Consider the following 14,815-nt stretch of genomic DNA (forward strand, 5'->3'; position numbering starts at 1 on the left):
GCGCCAAAGTTTTTTTCCTCTTCTCCATTTTCAGCATCGATCTAATCATTAATTCCCCCTTCTCTATTTTATATAATTTTTAATACTCCCTTGCAGGCGATGAAATTTGGCGCAGAGCTAGATGCCAAGATCCACGAACCGTGGCGGCACGCCTATCTCCAGTATGCAGATCTCAAGTTGCAACTTAAGCATCAACAATTGGATCATGGCTGGCGTGATCGAGATGAGAAGGAATTTACAGCGATATTCGAACGAGAATTGGAGAAAGTTTACAAGTTTGTAGACGACAAGATCACCGAGCAACGACAGCGCTTGGAACAATGTCAAGAAACCATCAAAAATACATTGTCTTTCGAAGCAGCAGCCGATATCTTGACCGATATTCTGTTTTGTGTCAATGATGTATCCCGATTCTACCACTTGAACGTCCAAGGTTTCGAAAAATTGGTCAAGAAGCATGATCGCTACACGCACCGAGACCTGAAGACGGCCTACGTCCAAATGCTATCGAAATGGCCGCTTTACAAGCTCCAGCAGAAACTTGACGAGCTCGTTGTATGCATCTCGGATGCAAATGATATTTGCCGGCTGCAGGGACGACCCCGCACTAAGATCAGCACCGAGAATGAAGAAGAGATCAACGAGCAGACGGCATTCGAGCGAGCAACAGCGAAATACTGGGTGCATCCGGATAATATTACCGAAGTCAAATCCATAATCCTTTTCCATTTACCAGTGCATGTGTACAACAAAGCTAAACAGTACCAGGCAGAAGATGCTGCCATTTCGTCGGTCTACTTTGATAATCCATCGTTTGATCTATACAGCGAACGACTTGAGCGTAGCGAAGGAGCAGAAGCCATCCGTTTCAGATGGTACGGGACTGACAATAAGAATGTATACGTCGAGCGCAAGACACACCATGCACCCTGGCTGAACGGGCACTCGGTTAAAGATCGGTTCAGGCTTAAGGAGCATTCAGTTAACGATTTTTGCAAAGGTCGATACACTCCAGAGGACCTTGGACGCGACCTCCGGGACCGCAAAGCCGATGAGTCGACCATCGACCAGCAACAATTTGTCGCACGCGGAGTGCAGCACTCTATCCAGAACAGAAACTTGGCGCCCATGTGTCGTGTGTTTTACAACCGCACAGCGTTCCAAATTCCGGGTGACCAACGGCTGCGTATCTCGCTTGACTGTAATATGACTTTTCTGCGCGAGGATTCATTGGATGGCAAGCAGAGGGCGGGACCTAGCTGGCGTCGCACGGATGTAGGAATCGATTATCCGTTCAGGAACGTCGACGAGCGTGATATCCATCGATTTCCATACGCAGTCTTAGAAACCAAGATCCAGAGCCATCTAGGCCAACAAGTGCCTGAATGGCTGCATCAACTACTCAACAGTCATCTTGTATATGAAGTGCCTCGATTCTCAAAATATCTGCATGGTGCATCACAGCTTTATGCAGACCGAGTGCCGGTGATGCCATGGTGGCTCGAGGAACTCGACAAGGACATCCGCCGGTCCCCATCTCTGGGTGTCGGATTATCACGGTCTCTCAGCTTCCAGCCACTCGTCAATGGACACCACCGCCGCTCGCTTTTGCCTCCTCCTCCATCAGAGCAGCACGTATCGATCACACTCGACAGCAGCGAAGAGAAAAAACCTGCAAAGAAAGAAAAGTCATTTGCAAGCGGCAACGGGGATTTGCTCAGTCGGTTTTATCCTGCAAATATGCTTGACATTTCAAAACGCCATCTATTGTTTCGAAATAAGCAAAAGCAACAGGATGAAGAGCAAGCTACTAGACGGCCGGCACAGCGCATGGTACCGTTGAAGAAGACCGAGCCCAAAACATTCTTTGCAAACGAACGTACTTTTATATCCTGGCTCCAGTTCTGTGCTCTGTTACTCACCGTTGCTCTCAACCTGCTCAACACTGGCGACCATATCTCTCGGATAATAGGCGCCGTTTTCATCATTATGTCGTCTGTTTTGTGCTTGTAAGTTTCGAGATATTTGTCAGCGACGCCAGATACTAAAAAGCCTCCTTTTCCAGCTATGCATTGTTTAGATACCAACTTCGAGCTTGGCAAATGCGGACAGGCCGCTATATTTTACGATACGATGATTTGTACGGCCCTACCGTTCTCTGCATTTGCCTTGTCACTGCCTTGCTAGTCAATTTCTACCTCCGTGTACCCCTCATGCGTGAAGAACAAGTACCATCCCAATAAAATTGTTTTCATTCCAGATTTTCTCATCATCCAACACAAAACGAATACTTACGTATCAAATCAAGGAATGCAAAAGTCTTTATATAAACCAGAAAAACATATATTTACAATGGAGATGGGTTGTTGATATGAGGAGATAATATGTGGATATGGAACGTTTACGACAAATTGCCAGTCGCACAAGACGACGACGATTGAGAAATGTGAGCTTGTTCGAGCTGCCGCTGCATTTCTTGCAAGCGTCGCTGCATAGCTTCCAGTTCTCGCTGCTTTTCGCGCTCCAGCTGTTCCATGCGCTGCCGCAATGCAGCAACTTCCAGCGTCTTGTTATCAAGAGCAAGTGACTTTGCTTGCAGCTCAGACTGCAATGATGCAAACGTATCATCCTATGATGGCATGAATGTTAATACCGGAATTAGGAGAATACACTCAATATGCATGCTTTGATCATACCTTGGTTTCTGCAAAAAGCTCAAATTCCAGAAGCTCGGCAGCACTCGGCCGATGCTCAGGATTTCTGTCCATCATCCACAGTATAAGCGCAGACTAGATTGTTGGTCACCAGGTTACTAATCAGTGCGCAAATACACATGTAAATGATCATCCCACCTCCTTGGGGTATTGCTCAACAAAGCCGTCAGGGAACACCCCTTGTTTTAATGCCTCGAGCTCCTCTGCACGCTCCATGCCGGTAGAAAATGGCTTGTAGAGTTCAAAGAATATAATACCCAGTGAATATATATCAGACTTTTCATCGTATGCATTGGGTGTTCTAGCCATTTGCTCAGGCGATGCATACTGCAACGTAACGATTTGTTAACAATCGTTTGGAAACAGTGTACATAATAATTTGTCGCTGATACTTACTGTCCGGGTGCCTACACCGCTTGTCCTTGTTCGCTGGTAGGAAGGACGATCGCTTCTTCTCGAAGATGGGGGAGACGATCGTGGACTGGTAGCAGTCAAAAAGCTTACACCGCTTTCGTCAGAGGACTGTGTTGAAGGTGCAGGCAATGTCGGTAACGAAGTATGTAGCAGGAGATTACTTGGATCATTCTCCATAGCTAGAGCTGCAGCGAGACCAAAATCCCCGATTTTCGGTATCCAGGGCTCTTCCCACATACAATCGCAAATGCCATTCGAACTCGTGACCGATTCTAACGACATATCATGATGGCCTCGTTTGCATTTAAATGATGCAAAAGACGATACAGAAACGCTGCTTGATCTGCTGCGTCGTCGGGCAACTGAGCCTGCACTCGATCGACGCTGGTGTTCGCTGGTCGGCATACTGAGGAAGATATTTGTCGGCTTTAGATCGCGGTGAATCAGTCCTTGTTGATGGATATAGGCAGCTCCTTCCAGTATCTGGGTAAATATTTCTATATTGCGTTTTGGATCTACAGCATTGTGGCCGTCTCGACATCGTTGGTTACGATACTTGATATAGTCGTACAGAGTTGCTTGAGATCGATCGGTTACTACGCATATAATAATATACTTAAAGTTTTGAGTTACGTACCTGGACATAGCTGCATCTGGATATAGAGGACCCATTCACCCTCCTGAGATCGAAAGCTTGACGAATGTTCCAGAGACTCGTCGCCGTCATCGATGACCGTGGGTAGATCTGTAGTTTCATCAACAGTATACTTTGAGTCACCATGACTCTGTGCTGCGGTGGCATATTCCAACCATGAAGAATAGTAGCGGACGACATTGTGATGCTCTAGTCTTGCAAGATGCTTGATTTCTCGGAATATCTTTTCATACGGCATTTGCTTTCCAGTATCGAGATCTCGCCCCAATCGTACTTTCTTAACAGCATAGTCGATACCGTCCAATTTATTGCGTGCTCTCCAGACGCTGGCGAATCCTCCTTTGCCGAGCATGTGTACTTCAATAAAATCGTTCATATATCGTGAGTTTTGCACCGACAAATTGAACAATAGCTGCTCGGATGATATTTGTGACGATGACATTGTTGATTCGGATGGCACGACCGAAGTTGATGAAGATGGAGGTGCTGTTTCATCTAGTCCCACAGCCGATGTGATCAGTCTCTTTTGGCTGAGGAATAGGTTTTGATCGCGTACTGTCTGGACTGCTGTGTAGAATAAACGCTGAAATGCACTCTGAAACGTTGAACGCACGCTTGCCATTTCGTCGACAAACTCGGAGTCGATAATTCCAAGTGAGCGCAATGCCTGACAGATCAAAAAGAATATCTTGTGGTTGGCGTCTGGTGGCGAGTCGCCGTACAATCGACAAAATGTTTCAATGAGAGCAACTAGAAGCATTTTCGTCTGCCTTCGTTTGGACGCAGAAGTTGACTGCTGCTGTCCTAGCAGCAGACCTCCGTCATATCCCCTCTTTTGGGACATGGAACCAACTAGCACAAGTTTAAGAATTTCGACATTCCTCAGTGAGTTACGACGACGTCGTACCTTCGCTTTCAAACGCAATGAATACATTGTTGTCGTCGAACGAAGACGATCTGCTATCGGAAGGACGACACCAGAACTTGTTTGCGGAGGGATCCCCTGTGCTCTCAGTGTCCTCAAAGTAAATGGAGGTCATGGGGAGCAAGAGAGGATAAAGTGAGAAAGAGAGAGAGGGAGAGAAAGAAATAGGCAGGGAACGGTGGAGCAGTGTCAGGAGAACTCGCTGCGAAATTCGAATTTCTGATTCAGGCAATCTGTGCTTGAATCGAAAAAAGCTACAGACGTCAACATTGAGCAAACACAAAACGAATCAGATGGATCTTTTCCAATTTTCCAAGGTACATGACTTGTGAAGAGTCAGCACCGTCAAGGCATCAGAGTAGCAATGCAAGATGGAGACGAAGCATCTCCACAAAGTATAAAACGACACGTGGCAATTCAGATTCAGCGCGGCATAGTGGCATCCCAGCGCTTTGTGCCTAGCTAGCTTTATTTCATAAGAATAACAGCATCTTATGCCATCTAAGCATCGATCGCGTTGCGGCAAAGTGGTTGTAATCCCTGAGAGAGGAATATAACCTAACACCGGTTTCTGGAGGTTGCCTTTTCTACTACCTAATTAGCATAGACGCATACATTCTAATCGGCCCTAAATGCACGTGGTATATAGAGTTTGTGAACTTCGTCTGCTATTGCGCCGGCCGCCTCATTCAGAACTATCCAAACTACAAATCTGCCCTTGTTAGCAACCAAATAAGAATAAGCTTATTGTATCGTGGGGAAGGCATTTTATACAAGTATCAGGTCTCTCATTTCAAATGAATACGTTAATTATTGTCTACTAGACTTTAGTTTAATGGATACATAGTGATAGACATTGCTTAAAAGATTGAATATCTTTAACAAGCATTTCTTTGAATTTGCCGTGACGTGCCGAACGCTGCCATGCAAGAGGGAAATTTCCAGGTGTTGGCGTCAGAAGCAGTTGGTGGCACCAGCAGAGGGGAGCACTCGCGCAAAAATTGACGGGATCGGCATTCAAGCTGGGGGCAAGCCGTTCTTGCTCCGCTTTGAAAAAACGTGGTTGACCGGGACAGACGGGATATCTTTTTCCTTTTGATCGCGCGTCTACTTTACGTCTTCAAGTATGCCGGCCACCCAAGAGCTACGCTCGCGGTCAAGCAAGAAAGCCAGCAAGAAATGCGAGGCGAACCAGAGCGTGCCTTCTTCATCGGCAAAGTAATTAAGCATCCGTCCCGAGATCTATATGCATTTGTTTTCGCTGGAACTTTTTGCCTCAAACTTTGTAGAGCCACCCGCGATCTGTTAACAGAAGCGGGCACCTTCACCTTTAGCCTTTCGTCGGCGTTCCGCATATTTTTCATGGTTCGCTGTATCTCGGCCTTGTATGGTGTTATTCAGGATTGCGACGAAGTATTTAATTACTGGGAACCTATGCATTACCTACAACATGGATATGGATTGCAAACTTGGGAATATTCTCCAGAGTTTGGTATTCGAAGTTGGGCATACATTCTTGTACACACCATTGCTGCGTGGTTTTCAAGCATCATGGCGACCAACAAGGTAGATACGATGATTAGAAAGGTAGAGATGCTGGCGACTAATGCACGTGCATCCCATCTTCTAGCTCCAAGTTTTCTACTTGCTTCGCATTGCATTTGCTGCTATCTCATCATTCGTTGAAGCTCGCTTCTATCGAACAATAACAGAGGAAATCAATCCTCATGTTGGACGCTATGTTTTCGTTGCCTTATTTTTCAGCGCTGGCATGTTCAACGCGGCTACAGGCAAGTGATCTCGATTGCATTACTGGTTATGAATTTATTCTAACATGGATAAATATCAAACAGCGTTCTTACCGTCGACTTTTGCCATGTGGTGTACATTCATGGCTTACTCATACATCCTTCGTCCTCCGACTCACATGAACGACAAGCGTACTAATTATGCTGTTTTCTGGCTTGGACTCGGATCGCTGCTCGGATGGCCTTTCAGCGGTGCGATTGGCATTCCTTTTCTTATTGAGGAACTGTTGGTGTATGGAAGGGAAACTGTTATGAGTGCACAAGGTCATGCCGTGCAGTTTGTACGACCAGCCAACTGGCGCGTACAGCGTCTCATGCGACTTGCCAAGGCTGTTGCATTTTCTGGTGCTGTTATCTCGGTAAGAGAAGGAGAGAAATTAGGAAATGAGGAACTGCAAAAACTGACCCTGAATGGCTAGATACCCATCGTGTTGATCGATTGGTTCTTCTATCGCCGCCCCTTGTTTGTGCCACTCAACATTGTACTGTACAATGTGTTTGGAGGTGAAGGACAAGGACCGGATATCTTTGGCACTGAGCCTTGGTACTATTACATTGTGAACGGATTCTTAAACTTTAACATTCTATTTTTGTTCGCGCTGGGCTCAGCTCCGCTTGTGGTATGTGCTATCCTGGACACAGCCAAACGTATTTCCATGTGTATAAATGCAAAATTTTCTGCATGTAGCTCGTCGCCTCGTACGTTGATCGGGAACGCGTGCCTGGATCGAGCAAATGGGACGCAGCCTGGCCTTACATTCTTCTTGGCTTAAAGCTGATTCCATTTTACATCTGGTTTGGCATATTTACCTTGCAGCCTCACAAAGAAGAGCGCTTCTTGTATGTTGCTTACCCATTCATCGCACTCAATGCTGCAATTTCTATCTTTTTGATTCGAGGATGGACTAGCCGCGTTGCCAGGTCGCTAGGCGCCAGCGTAAGTATAGATCACATCGAGGAATATAAACTATTTGCTGATTGGGTCAATTTTCGGCAGGTCATCGTGCGAGCGAGCATTATTCGTTACATCTCCTTTGCGATACTTGCCGTCTTTGGACTTATTTCTGTATCGCGCATCGTTGCTGTGACAACACGATACCGTGCCCCTATCACCATCTACGGCAGACTATGGCAGGAGCGTGCTCCAGACCAGATCGTCAATCTGAACTATCTGCAAGAAAACTACCCTTACGACGCATCCCTGCCGGAAATCAACGTTTGCGTTGGCAAGGAGTGGTTCCGGTACCCTGGTAGCTACTTCCTTCCTGGAGATGCTCGCTTGCAATTCATTGAAAGCGATTTCAAGGGCATGCTGCCAAAACCTTTTACTCCGGAAGATATTGTAACAAAGAAATACGAAGAGAAAGGACAGGAATACGCATATCGCACTCGTCAATTGAAGTTTGAAGGTGCTCGCAACGCCCAGATCGGTTTCAATAGCTACAACAAGGCGGATCCTCTTGGTTACGTAAGTTGCTTTCGGAGCAAAACGTAACGTACATACGAGACTAAAGCTGGGAGTTTACAGGTTGATATCGACAAGTGTGATTACCTTGTAGATGCCGACTATCCGCTCCGGCCGCAATCGCCGCATGAACCGGGATATATTAAGGATACAAAGAATTGGGAAATTGTTGCATGCGAACCGTTTTTAGATGCAGAGAATTCTAATCAGCTATCACGAGCCTTCTTCGTCCCAGGCTCCAGAGGCCTTGCATGGGGCGACTACTGCTTACTTAAAAAGCGATCATAAAAAGAAAGAGATTGATTCATTATTTTGACCGACTCGGCAAAATTGTTGGCTGGTCCGTTCGCCTGTTGTCTGATGGTCTCCTTATTCCTGATATGTATGCCTGGGCTGATCTAAACAAGTAAAAAAACTCAAGAAGCGATGCAAGTTTGGGGGAGGGGTGCAAACGCCTGCGGGGATGCACACGGGTCAATACATTCCCCCGGTTTCAGTGAATGTTTGTGTGGTGTGTCATCTTTTCGTTGCTATATTTTCCTTTCTTGACATTTTTTTTTCATTTATTGCCTTTTCTTCTTGCTGTTTTCATCTCTCTTCTCTTTTCCCCTTTCTCTGTTATCTCGTAGCTGCTGGCGGCTACCATGACGAGGCTACTGTATTTCACGAGTCTCTTGCTGCTCTTAACCCCGCCACAGGCTGCAGCTGCCATTGTGGTCTTGGTAATACATTTATTATGAATGACAGGTCTATTCCACAAGCATTTGCTTACACACATGTATCATGCAGACTTCCAATGAAACTTTTCCCGATAGACTTGCAGCATTCGGGCCACCATTGTCAGGCAACCACGGCAAGATTGGATACTTGATGGAACCAGCCGGGGATCCGACCGGTTGCAAAGTTGTTAAAGCGCCTACCGAGGATTGGATCGCGCTGATACGACGAGGCGGATGCTTGTTTGCAGACAAGGTCAGAAACATGCAATTGAGCGGTGCCATAGCCGTAGCCATTGGCGACCCAGAGCACTCGGGCTGGGTGACCATGTATGCCCCAGGTAAGAAAAGTTTGGCGGAAGCTGAGCACGTCCTGTTATCCGCATGACATACAAAATTTGATGGCGTTTTTCCTGACTAATTGCTGTATATTCTGCACCGGGTGAACAGGTGACACTTCAGATATTCTGATTCCAAGCGTATTCCTGGCTCAGCGCGAATACCAAGCTTTACGTTATCTTTCGACGTTCGTGGACACACCTACGATGGTACTGCTTTTGGAGATGGATGACTGGTTATCGTGGTATGTGTTGCAAGGCCGTAATCATGTGGCAAACATAAAGTTCAAGATGCGAGCAAAAAAACGCGATTTATTTTAGGCCATTGTTGCATTTGGCGGTGCTTGTGCTGGCTTCGCCGAGCCTCGTGGTACTGTTTCTGTATCTGTCATTCCGAATACGGCAGCGACAAAAAAGGATTCAGGACTTGGCTCCTGCACATCTTGTTTCAAAACTCACGGTCCGACGCTTCCAGGGCGAGAAAGATCAAGCGGCAGGCGAAGAATGCGTCATATGCCTCGAAGAATACATGCCTGACGACGAACTCAGGGTGCTACCCTGCCAACACACTTTTCACACGACCTGCGTCGATGCCTGGCTGACAACGCAAAAGAAGTTTGTAAGGGAAAAACCTTCGATGCTTGCATTTTATTTACTTATTTATTTATTTATTGTATTAAACGGCATCGATTCGTTGCTACAGTGCCCAGTTTGCAAAAGGGACATTACACTAGAGTACACATCATCGCCGACACTTTTGCCGCTGTTCACTACCGCGACCGACGCACCGTATCACCTTACGCCACTCTCCGCCACACAAAATGTCTAATCATTCAATCATACGAAGAAAAAGACAAAATAATTCGCATTCAACATAATATGTATTCATGCACAAGCAATTGTAAATTTTTTCCGTTTTTCTTCAGTAATATATCGTATTTGCTTCTGATGACGATGAGTTATACAAAGGGCATGAATAAACTGAAACAAACAGCATTATTGATGCACTATCTCGATCTCAGACATAGGCTCCGGCAGATGACACGATCTTCGTCGGTTGTTAGTTTGTACGTTAGAGGAACGAGTCGCAAGTCATATGTACATGTTTTATAAAAATTTCATGCAAACACAGTACTTTAGAGCTTGTCTGAATGTTGGAATGAATAACTCCTTCACACCGAAGAGTGCAAACAGCATGCGCCGCGAATGCTATATTCAGTCTTCATTGCTTGAGTTTGTTTCGCTGTGCGCAGCACTCTGGCAGATTCATTATCACGTGCGTCAATTCATTGTGGTCTGGATTTTACGAAACTTTGGAGGACAGCCAGTCAGTGCCTCCTTGCTACACACAGACGTTATCGAATTGACATGATTGGATTGAATGTAAAGACTGCTATCAATCATCCACAAACTGCTACCATAAAAGCAGTAGCCTACCGCAAACGAATTTCGAATATGTTTCTTTTTCTCATGGTTGGAGGACCCAGACCTGAATGTCCAAGAGTTCTCTATTGATGTCGTGGCGATTTATGCACAAATATTTGATACAGAAGCAAGTTCTTTCGCTACAATATATTATCTATGTATACCAGTCCAGATACAAGCTGTGATATTCTCCTAGCTATGAACGAATGATGCTACTTTCAATCGTAAGCAAGTACCTCTTGCAAAATCTACAAACAGACCGCCGAACCCCCAGAGTCTTCGATGTAACAATGCTTTTTATATGCTGTTATCAATATGTACTTATGCTGCAAGCTATTTCTAGACTCAATAAGAAAGGCATCACAGGTACTGCTTTGGTGCATGTCTGTCGCATATGAAAATGCAATCTGCGTGAAGCAGGAAAAGTTTCGAAATCTGTTACGTGATAACAATAATGGAATAATATAATAGTCATATACTCTTCGCACTCAACTAGGCTGTTTCTATCAAATTCTAAGAGCATCCAATCTCATATGCTATTCGTATTCAATGCGAAACACTTGTCATCCCCACGATATCCGGATTCGTCATTTGCGCTGGTCCCTTTGTGCCACGGCTGACAAACAAATATGGAGTAGCGTATCATCTTTAATGACCTTGGAACGAACTTGCCTGTATCACTCGCTTTCTCCTTTCTCTCCTTCTTTCTTTGGCTTCCCCTCCACTATATATTCTAAGTTATGCCTGCTTCTACAACTACGGATGTTGTCCCATACAGCAGTGCGATTTACGCGGCAGCCTCGGCGACTCTGCTGCCAACCAACATTGCCAATTTTATCACAGCTGTCTCGTTAGCAGCGAGACTATCGCTCCGTTGTTCATCGCTGTTCATAGAAATCCTTTTTGAAACTGCAAAATACAGCACCATTTTTGGGTTTGGGCTCTCGAGACAAGCACTCATCAATGCGATATCCACTGCTAAAAGCCTCCATGCACTCACCTACGGAGAAGAGCAAATTGATGTGCCGGAAAAGTACGTAAAACTTACGAGTCCCATCTGAAGATGATGCATATCGACTGACATATGCATATAGATCAAAGGGAGCATTCTTGCAAATTCTTGACAAATATACAAACTTGGGCATTTACGTGGTTCATCACACGTTTACCTTGGCGGAACTCTTTGCTTTATCAGGATTACACTTCACCTCCCAGACAATCCAAACCGGTATTAAGGCAAGTATGGGTTCCTCCTGCACTCATGCGCTTTTCACAGCCCGTCTGGTCCTGACGCTTGCTCTGAATTAGGCAGCAGACGAATCAGTTCAAATAATTGATGGCATATTCGGATCAAACGAAACATCTCGCGCGATCGCCTCCATCATCACACTCGTGCACAATGAGTTGATCAACGACCCTGAATTCGAGCTTGCACAGAGTGGCAAGATCGCGATCCTGAGCGGACTCACACGAGCCATGACGGCATTTGCTGTGCTTCAGAACGTGACACATAAACGCACCATGGAGTATATAAAAACGACGGTCATGTGGAAGGGTCTTGTGGTGGAAGAGGAAAAAAACGAACAATCCTTGATTCAATACCATCAGCACAGCGAGGATGGCGACGAGCACGCGCCCGACGTGATCCATGAGCTTGAAGAAATACTAGGCGCTGATGGCCGGCAATCTACAAAAGGAGAAGAGTATCAGGATCTCAACGGCAGCGCGCTGTCGTTGGCAACGCAATCGTTTCAGGATCCAGCATTCCGATATCCAATGTATGAAATTACCACGTCCACGCGACGCACAACAATCCGCACCACGCGTATTCGCCCGATTGATCCAACAAAGGATGAACATCACCAGCCAAAAGCGAAATACATCATAGTGCGCTCCGATGAAGATGACGCTGAATCTTTCATGGCCATAATTGATGAGCAGCAGGATTCTGAGAAAACCTTACCCGGTGCCTGGATCAAACACACTATGGATCAACAAGACGAAGATCCCGACAGTCAAAAATACAGCTCCCAGGACAGACGTTCTTTCGCGCCTTTCAAAACACCCACAAAGGGAATCAAGATTATGCTATCGGCGGTATCCAAGAAACTGTCTCGCAAGAAAGTCGAACGTCAAGTCAAATATGAGCGCGACGTGATTGGTAGATCCGCACATCATGGAAGTATGGAAACTTTAGACTTGAGCTCGGGAGAAGAAGACGACGATGAGAATGCGGAACCTATTACTATGGTGACGAGCACATCCACCACTCTGAGATCAACCTCTGCTGAAATCGGCAGAGAAGCAAAGCCGCTCCCCCCAGGCCCACCACCGCAACCATCAGCATCATCATCATCCTTGACGACAACACCGACTTCATCAATCCCTGCAGCCCGAGTCTCCTCCACGCCTCCATCACTTCCATCGCCGCAAGCAGCCACCAAAGCTTTTCCAGAACGTGCTGTCAAACGCAAATCTTCTTGGAGTCGCTTGAAACTTAAAGGTGCTCGAAAAAAGAGCGTTAGCAATATTTTCCAAAAAGGCATCGAGTCAAGTAGAAAGAAATCATCTGCTTCTCCACCGACACCACCTGTTCCTTCGATTTACTTGCAACATCCAGCTTCACCTTCCTCATCATCTTCAAATTTTCGCAACCGCTCAAACTCGATTACCAGCGTATCGAGCATCTCACGCACTTTGACTACAACTACGTATACCCAACGACCACAGGCATCGCCTTCAAACACGGCACCGTCATCTCGTCCAACAAAGATTGAGCGACACAGCAAAAGTTTGGTTCGATCACCATCCCTACCGAACACGCGAAAGAAACGCAAAGCGCGTTCTCCACTTGAGAGGGAACCCAATCCACGAAACTTCCCTCGCCGCCACATTATTAACAATATAGCCCACTTTATGCGGTATGCCAGCGCTGCCTATGGCGAGTCGTTTATGCGCATCCTTGGGATCGGAGATATCCCTTCTGTGCTGCCCAACTCTCACCATCCAAATCATCATGCTTTCGCACACCACACAGGCGTATCTGTGGATGATATTCTGCTATCGAGCTACACCGACAGATCTCCGTTGACTTCAGTGCAGCATCCGCAATTGCATGCACTTGTACATTATGTGACTGTGGATCACACAGCACAAGCTGTGGTGCTTACTTGCAGAGGAACGCTTGGATTAAGCGATGTTTTGACCGATTTAACGTGCGACTATGCTCAAGTTGAGATTGCCGGACGAAAGTACACAGCCCACGCCGGCATGTTGGAAGCTGCGCAGCTACTGTCGCGACAGAAAGGGCGTGTGTACCAAGCAATCGTCCAAGGTCTGGAGGAGCACCCCAGCTATGGCCTCGTTTTATGCGGACATTCTCTCGGTGCTGGAGTCGCTAGCCTGTTGAGTCTACTGTGGAGCGAGGAGCGCGACAGCATTGCACAGGTGAACGACCCTGTCCTGATGGCTGCGCTGACACGCGACCCTGTACCGTTTGTTACTTCTCGAGACTCGGGCCTACCGCCCGGACGCCCGATCCATTGCTACACATATGGACCACCCTGCGTTATGTGCCTGGAACTGAGTGAATATTGCGGCCGTGGTCTTGTCACAAGCATAGTCCACGGCTACGACATTGTTCCGTGTCTTAGTCTTGGTTTGCTCAAAGATTTCAAAAATGTTGCTGTAAGCTTATACAACGACAGCGACGTTGCAGACGATATTCTGAAGCGCATTGTTGGGCGCTACCATCGAAAGAATGACAAGCAAGCCGAGAAGGAGCAGGATGATACGGATGCAGACGATCAGTGGTTTTGGGCACTTATCAAGACGATGCGAGCCGATATGCGGGCAGACAAACTTTACCCGCCAAGCATAGTGTATTTGATCGAGTCTACACCACAGCTAGTCCAGCGCACCGATACGGTCCTGCAGGGACAATCATCAGCCACATCCAAGTCTCAGCATAAGCGTGCCCACATGGTCAAGCTAAGCCGGTGCGACGACGTTGCGGCGCGCTTCTCGGAAATCGTGTTTGCTCGCTCCATGTTTATGGACCATTCTCCCAACATGTATGAGAATGCTATCCGACACCTCTGCAGAGGGTTCTTTGGGCAATACGGTGCATACGAGAATATATAAATATCGTGCCACATTATCTTATCATCCAGTATTCTTGTCTTCATCACCCTTTATATCCATCAGACTGAAATAAATACTTCATTTATTTTTCCAATAGATCAGAAATTCTGGTGATTTAGCCGTGTTACTGTTTTCTATACCTTGAGCGCATATGAAGAATACAGTTGATCTTGTTACTACTACAAAGTGGCTGACTGTTGTCAACGATCCGA

General features: G+C 46.3%; 6 protein-coding genes across 6 annotated transcripts; 5 read left to right on the forward strand and 1 right to left on the reverse strand.

Annotated features, from left to right (window-relative positions):
* Window positions 1–99: 99 nt before the first annotated feature.
* Window positions 100–2,243, forward strand: VTP01DRAFT_4138 (uncharacterized protein; the record flags this gene model as incomplete). Its single annotated transcript, XM_069382787.1, has 2 exons — window positions 100–2,009; window positions 2,066–2,243. 2 exons carry the CDS (start codon window positions 100–102, stop codon window positions 2,241–2,243), a joined length of 2,088 nt encoding a protein of 695 aa, XP_069243553.1.
* Window positions 2,244–2,401: 158 nt separating this feature from the next.
* Window positions 2,402–4,823, reverse strand: VTP01DRAFT_4139 (uncharacterized protein; the record flags this gene model as incomplete). Its single annotated transcript, XM_069382788.1, has 6 exons — window positions 2,402–2,629; window positions 2,697–2,789; window positions 2,853–3,041; window positions 3,111–3,706; window positions 3,766–4,635; window positions 4,691–4,823. 6 exons carry the CDS (start codon window positions 4,821–4,823, stop codon window positions 2,402–2,404), a joined length of 2,109 nt encoding a protein of 702 aa, XP_069243554.1.
* Window positions 4,824–5,834: 1,011 nt separating this feature from the next.
* On the forward strand, window positions 5,835–6,506 carry VTP01DRAFT_4140 (uncharacterized protein; the record flags this gene model as incomplete). Its single annotated transcript, XM_069382790.1, has 3 exons — window positions 5,835–5,926; window positions 5,998–6,274; window positions 6,339–6,506. 3 exons carry the CDS (start codon window positions 5,835–5,837, stop codon window positions 6,504–6,506), a joined length of 537 nt encoding a protein of 178 aa, XP_069243555.1.
* A 78-nt stretch (window positions 6,507–6,584) lies between these two features.
* Window positions 6,585–8,269, forward strand: VTP01DRAFT_4141 (uncharacterized protein; the record flags this gene model as incomplete). Its single annotated transcript, XM_069382791.1, has 5 exons — window positions 6,585–6,875; window positions 6,936–7,136; window positions 7,205–7,453; window positions 7,514–7,984; window positions 8,045–8,269. 5 exons carry the CDS (start codon window positions 6,585–6,587, stop codon window positions 8,267–8,269), a joined length of 1,437 nt encoding a protein of 478 aa, XP_069243556.1.
* Window positions 8,270–8,625: 356 nt separating this feature from the next.
* On the forward strand, window positions 8,626–9,864 carry VTP01DRAFT_4142 (uncharacterized protein; the record flags this gene model as incomplete). The annotated part of the gene is made up of 5 exons (XM_069382792.1): window positions 8,626–8,703; window positions 8,771–9,038; window positions 9,148–9,280; window positions 9,357–9,654; window positions 9,739–9,864. 5 exons carry the CDS (start codon window positions 8,626–8,628, stop codon window positions 9,862–9,864), a joined length of 903 nt encoding a protein of 300 aa, XP_069243557.1.
* A 1,336-nt stretch (window positions 9,865–11,200) lies between these two features.
* Window positions 11,201–14,603, forward strand: VTP01DRAFT_4143 (uncharacterized protein; the record flags this gene model as incomplete). Its single annotated transcript, XM_069382793.1, has 3 exons — window positions 11,201–11,493; window positions 11,555–11,696; window positions 11,769–14,603. 3 exons carry the CDS (start codon window positions 11,201–11,203, stop codon window positions 14,601–14,603), a joined length of 3,270 nt encoding a protein of 1,089 aa, XP_069243558.1.
* Window positions 14,604–14,815: the final 212 nt, after the last annotated feature.

This window comes from Rhizomucor pusillus (genome assembly GCF_041956525.1).
Source record: "Rhizomucor pusillus strain CBS 183.67 unplaced genomic scaffold VTP01scaffold_2, whole genome shotgun sequence".
NCBI classification, from domain to species: domain Eukaryota; kingdom Fungi; phylum Mucoromycota; class Mucoromycetes; order Mucorales; family Lichtheimiaceae; genus Rhizomucor; species Rhizomucor pusillus.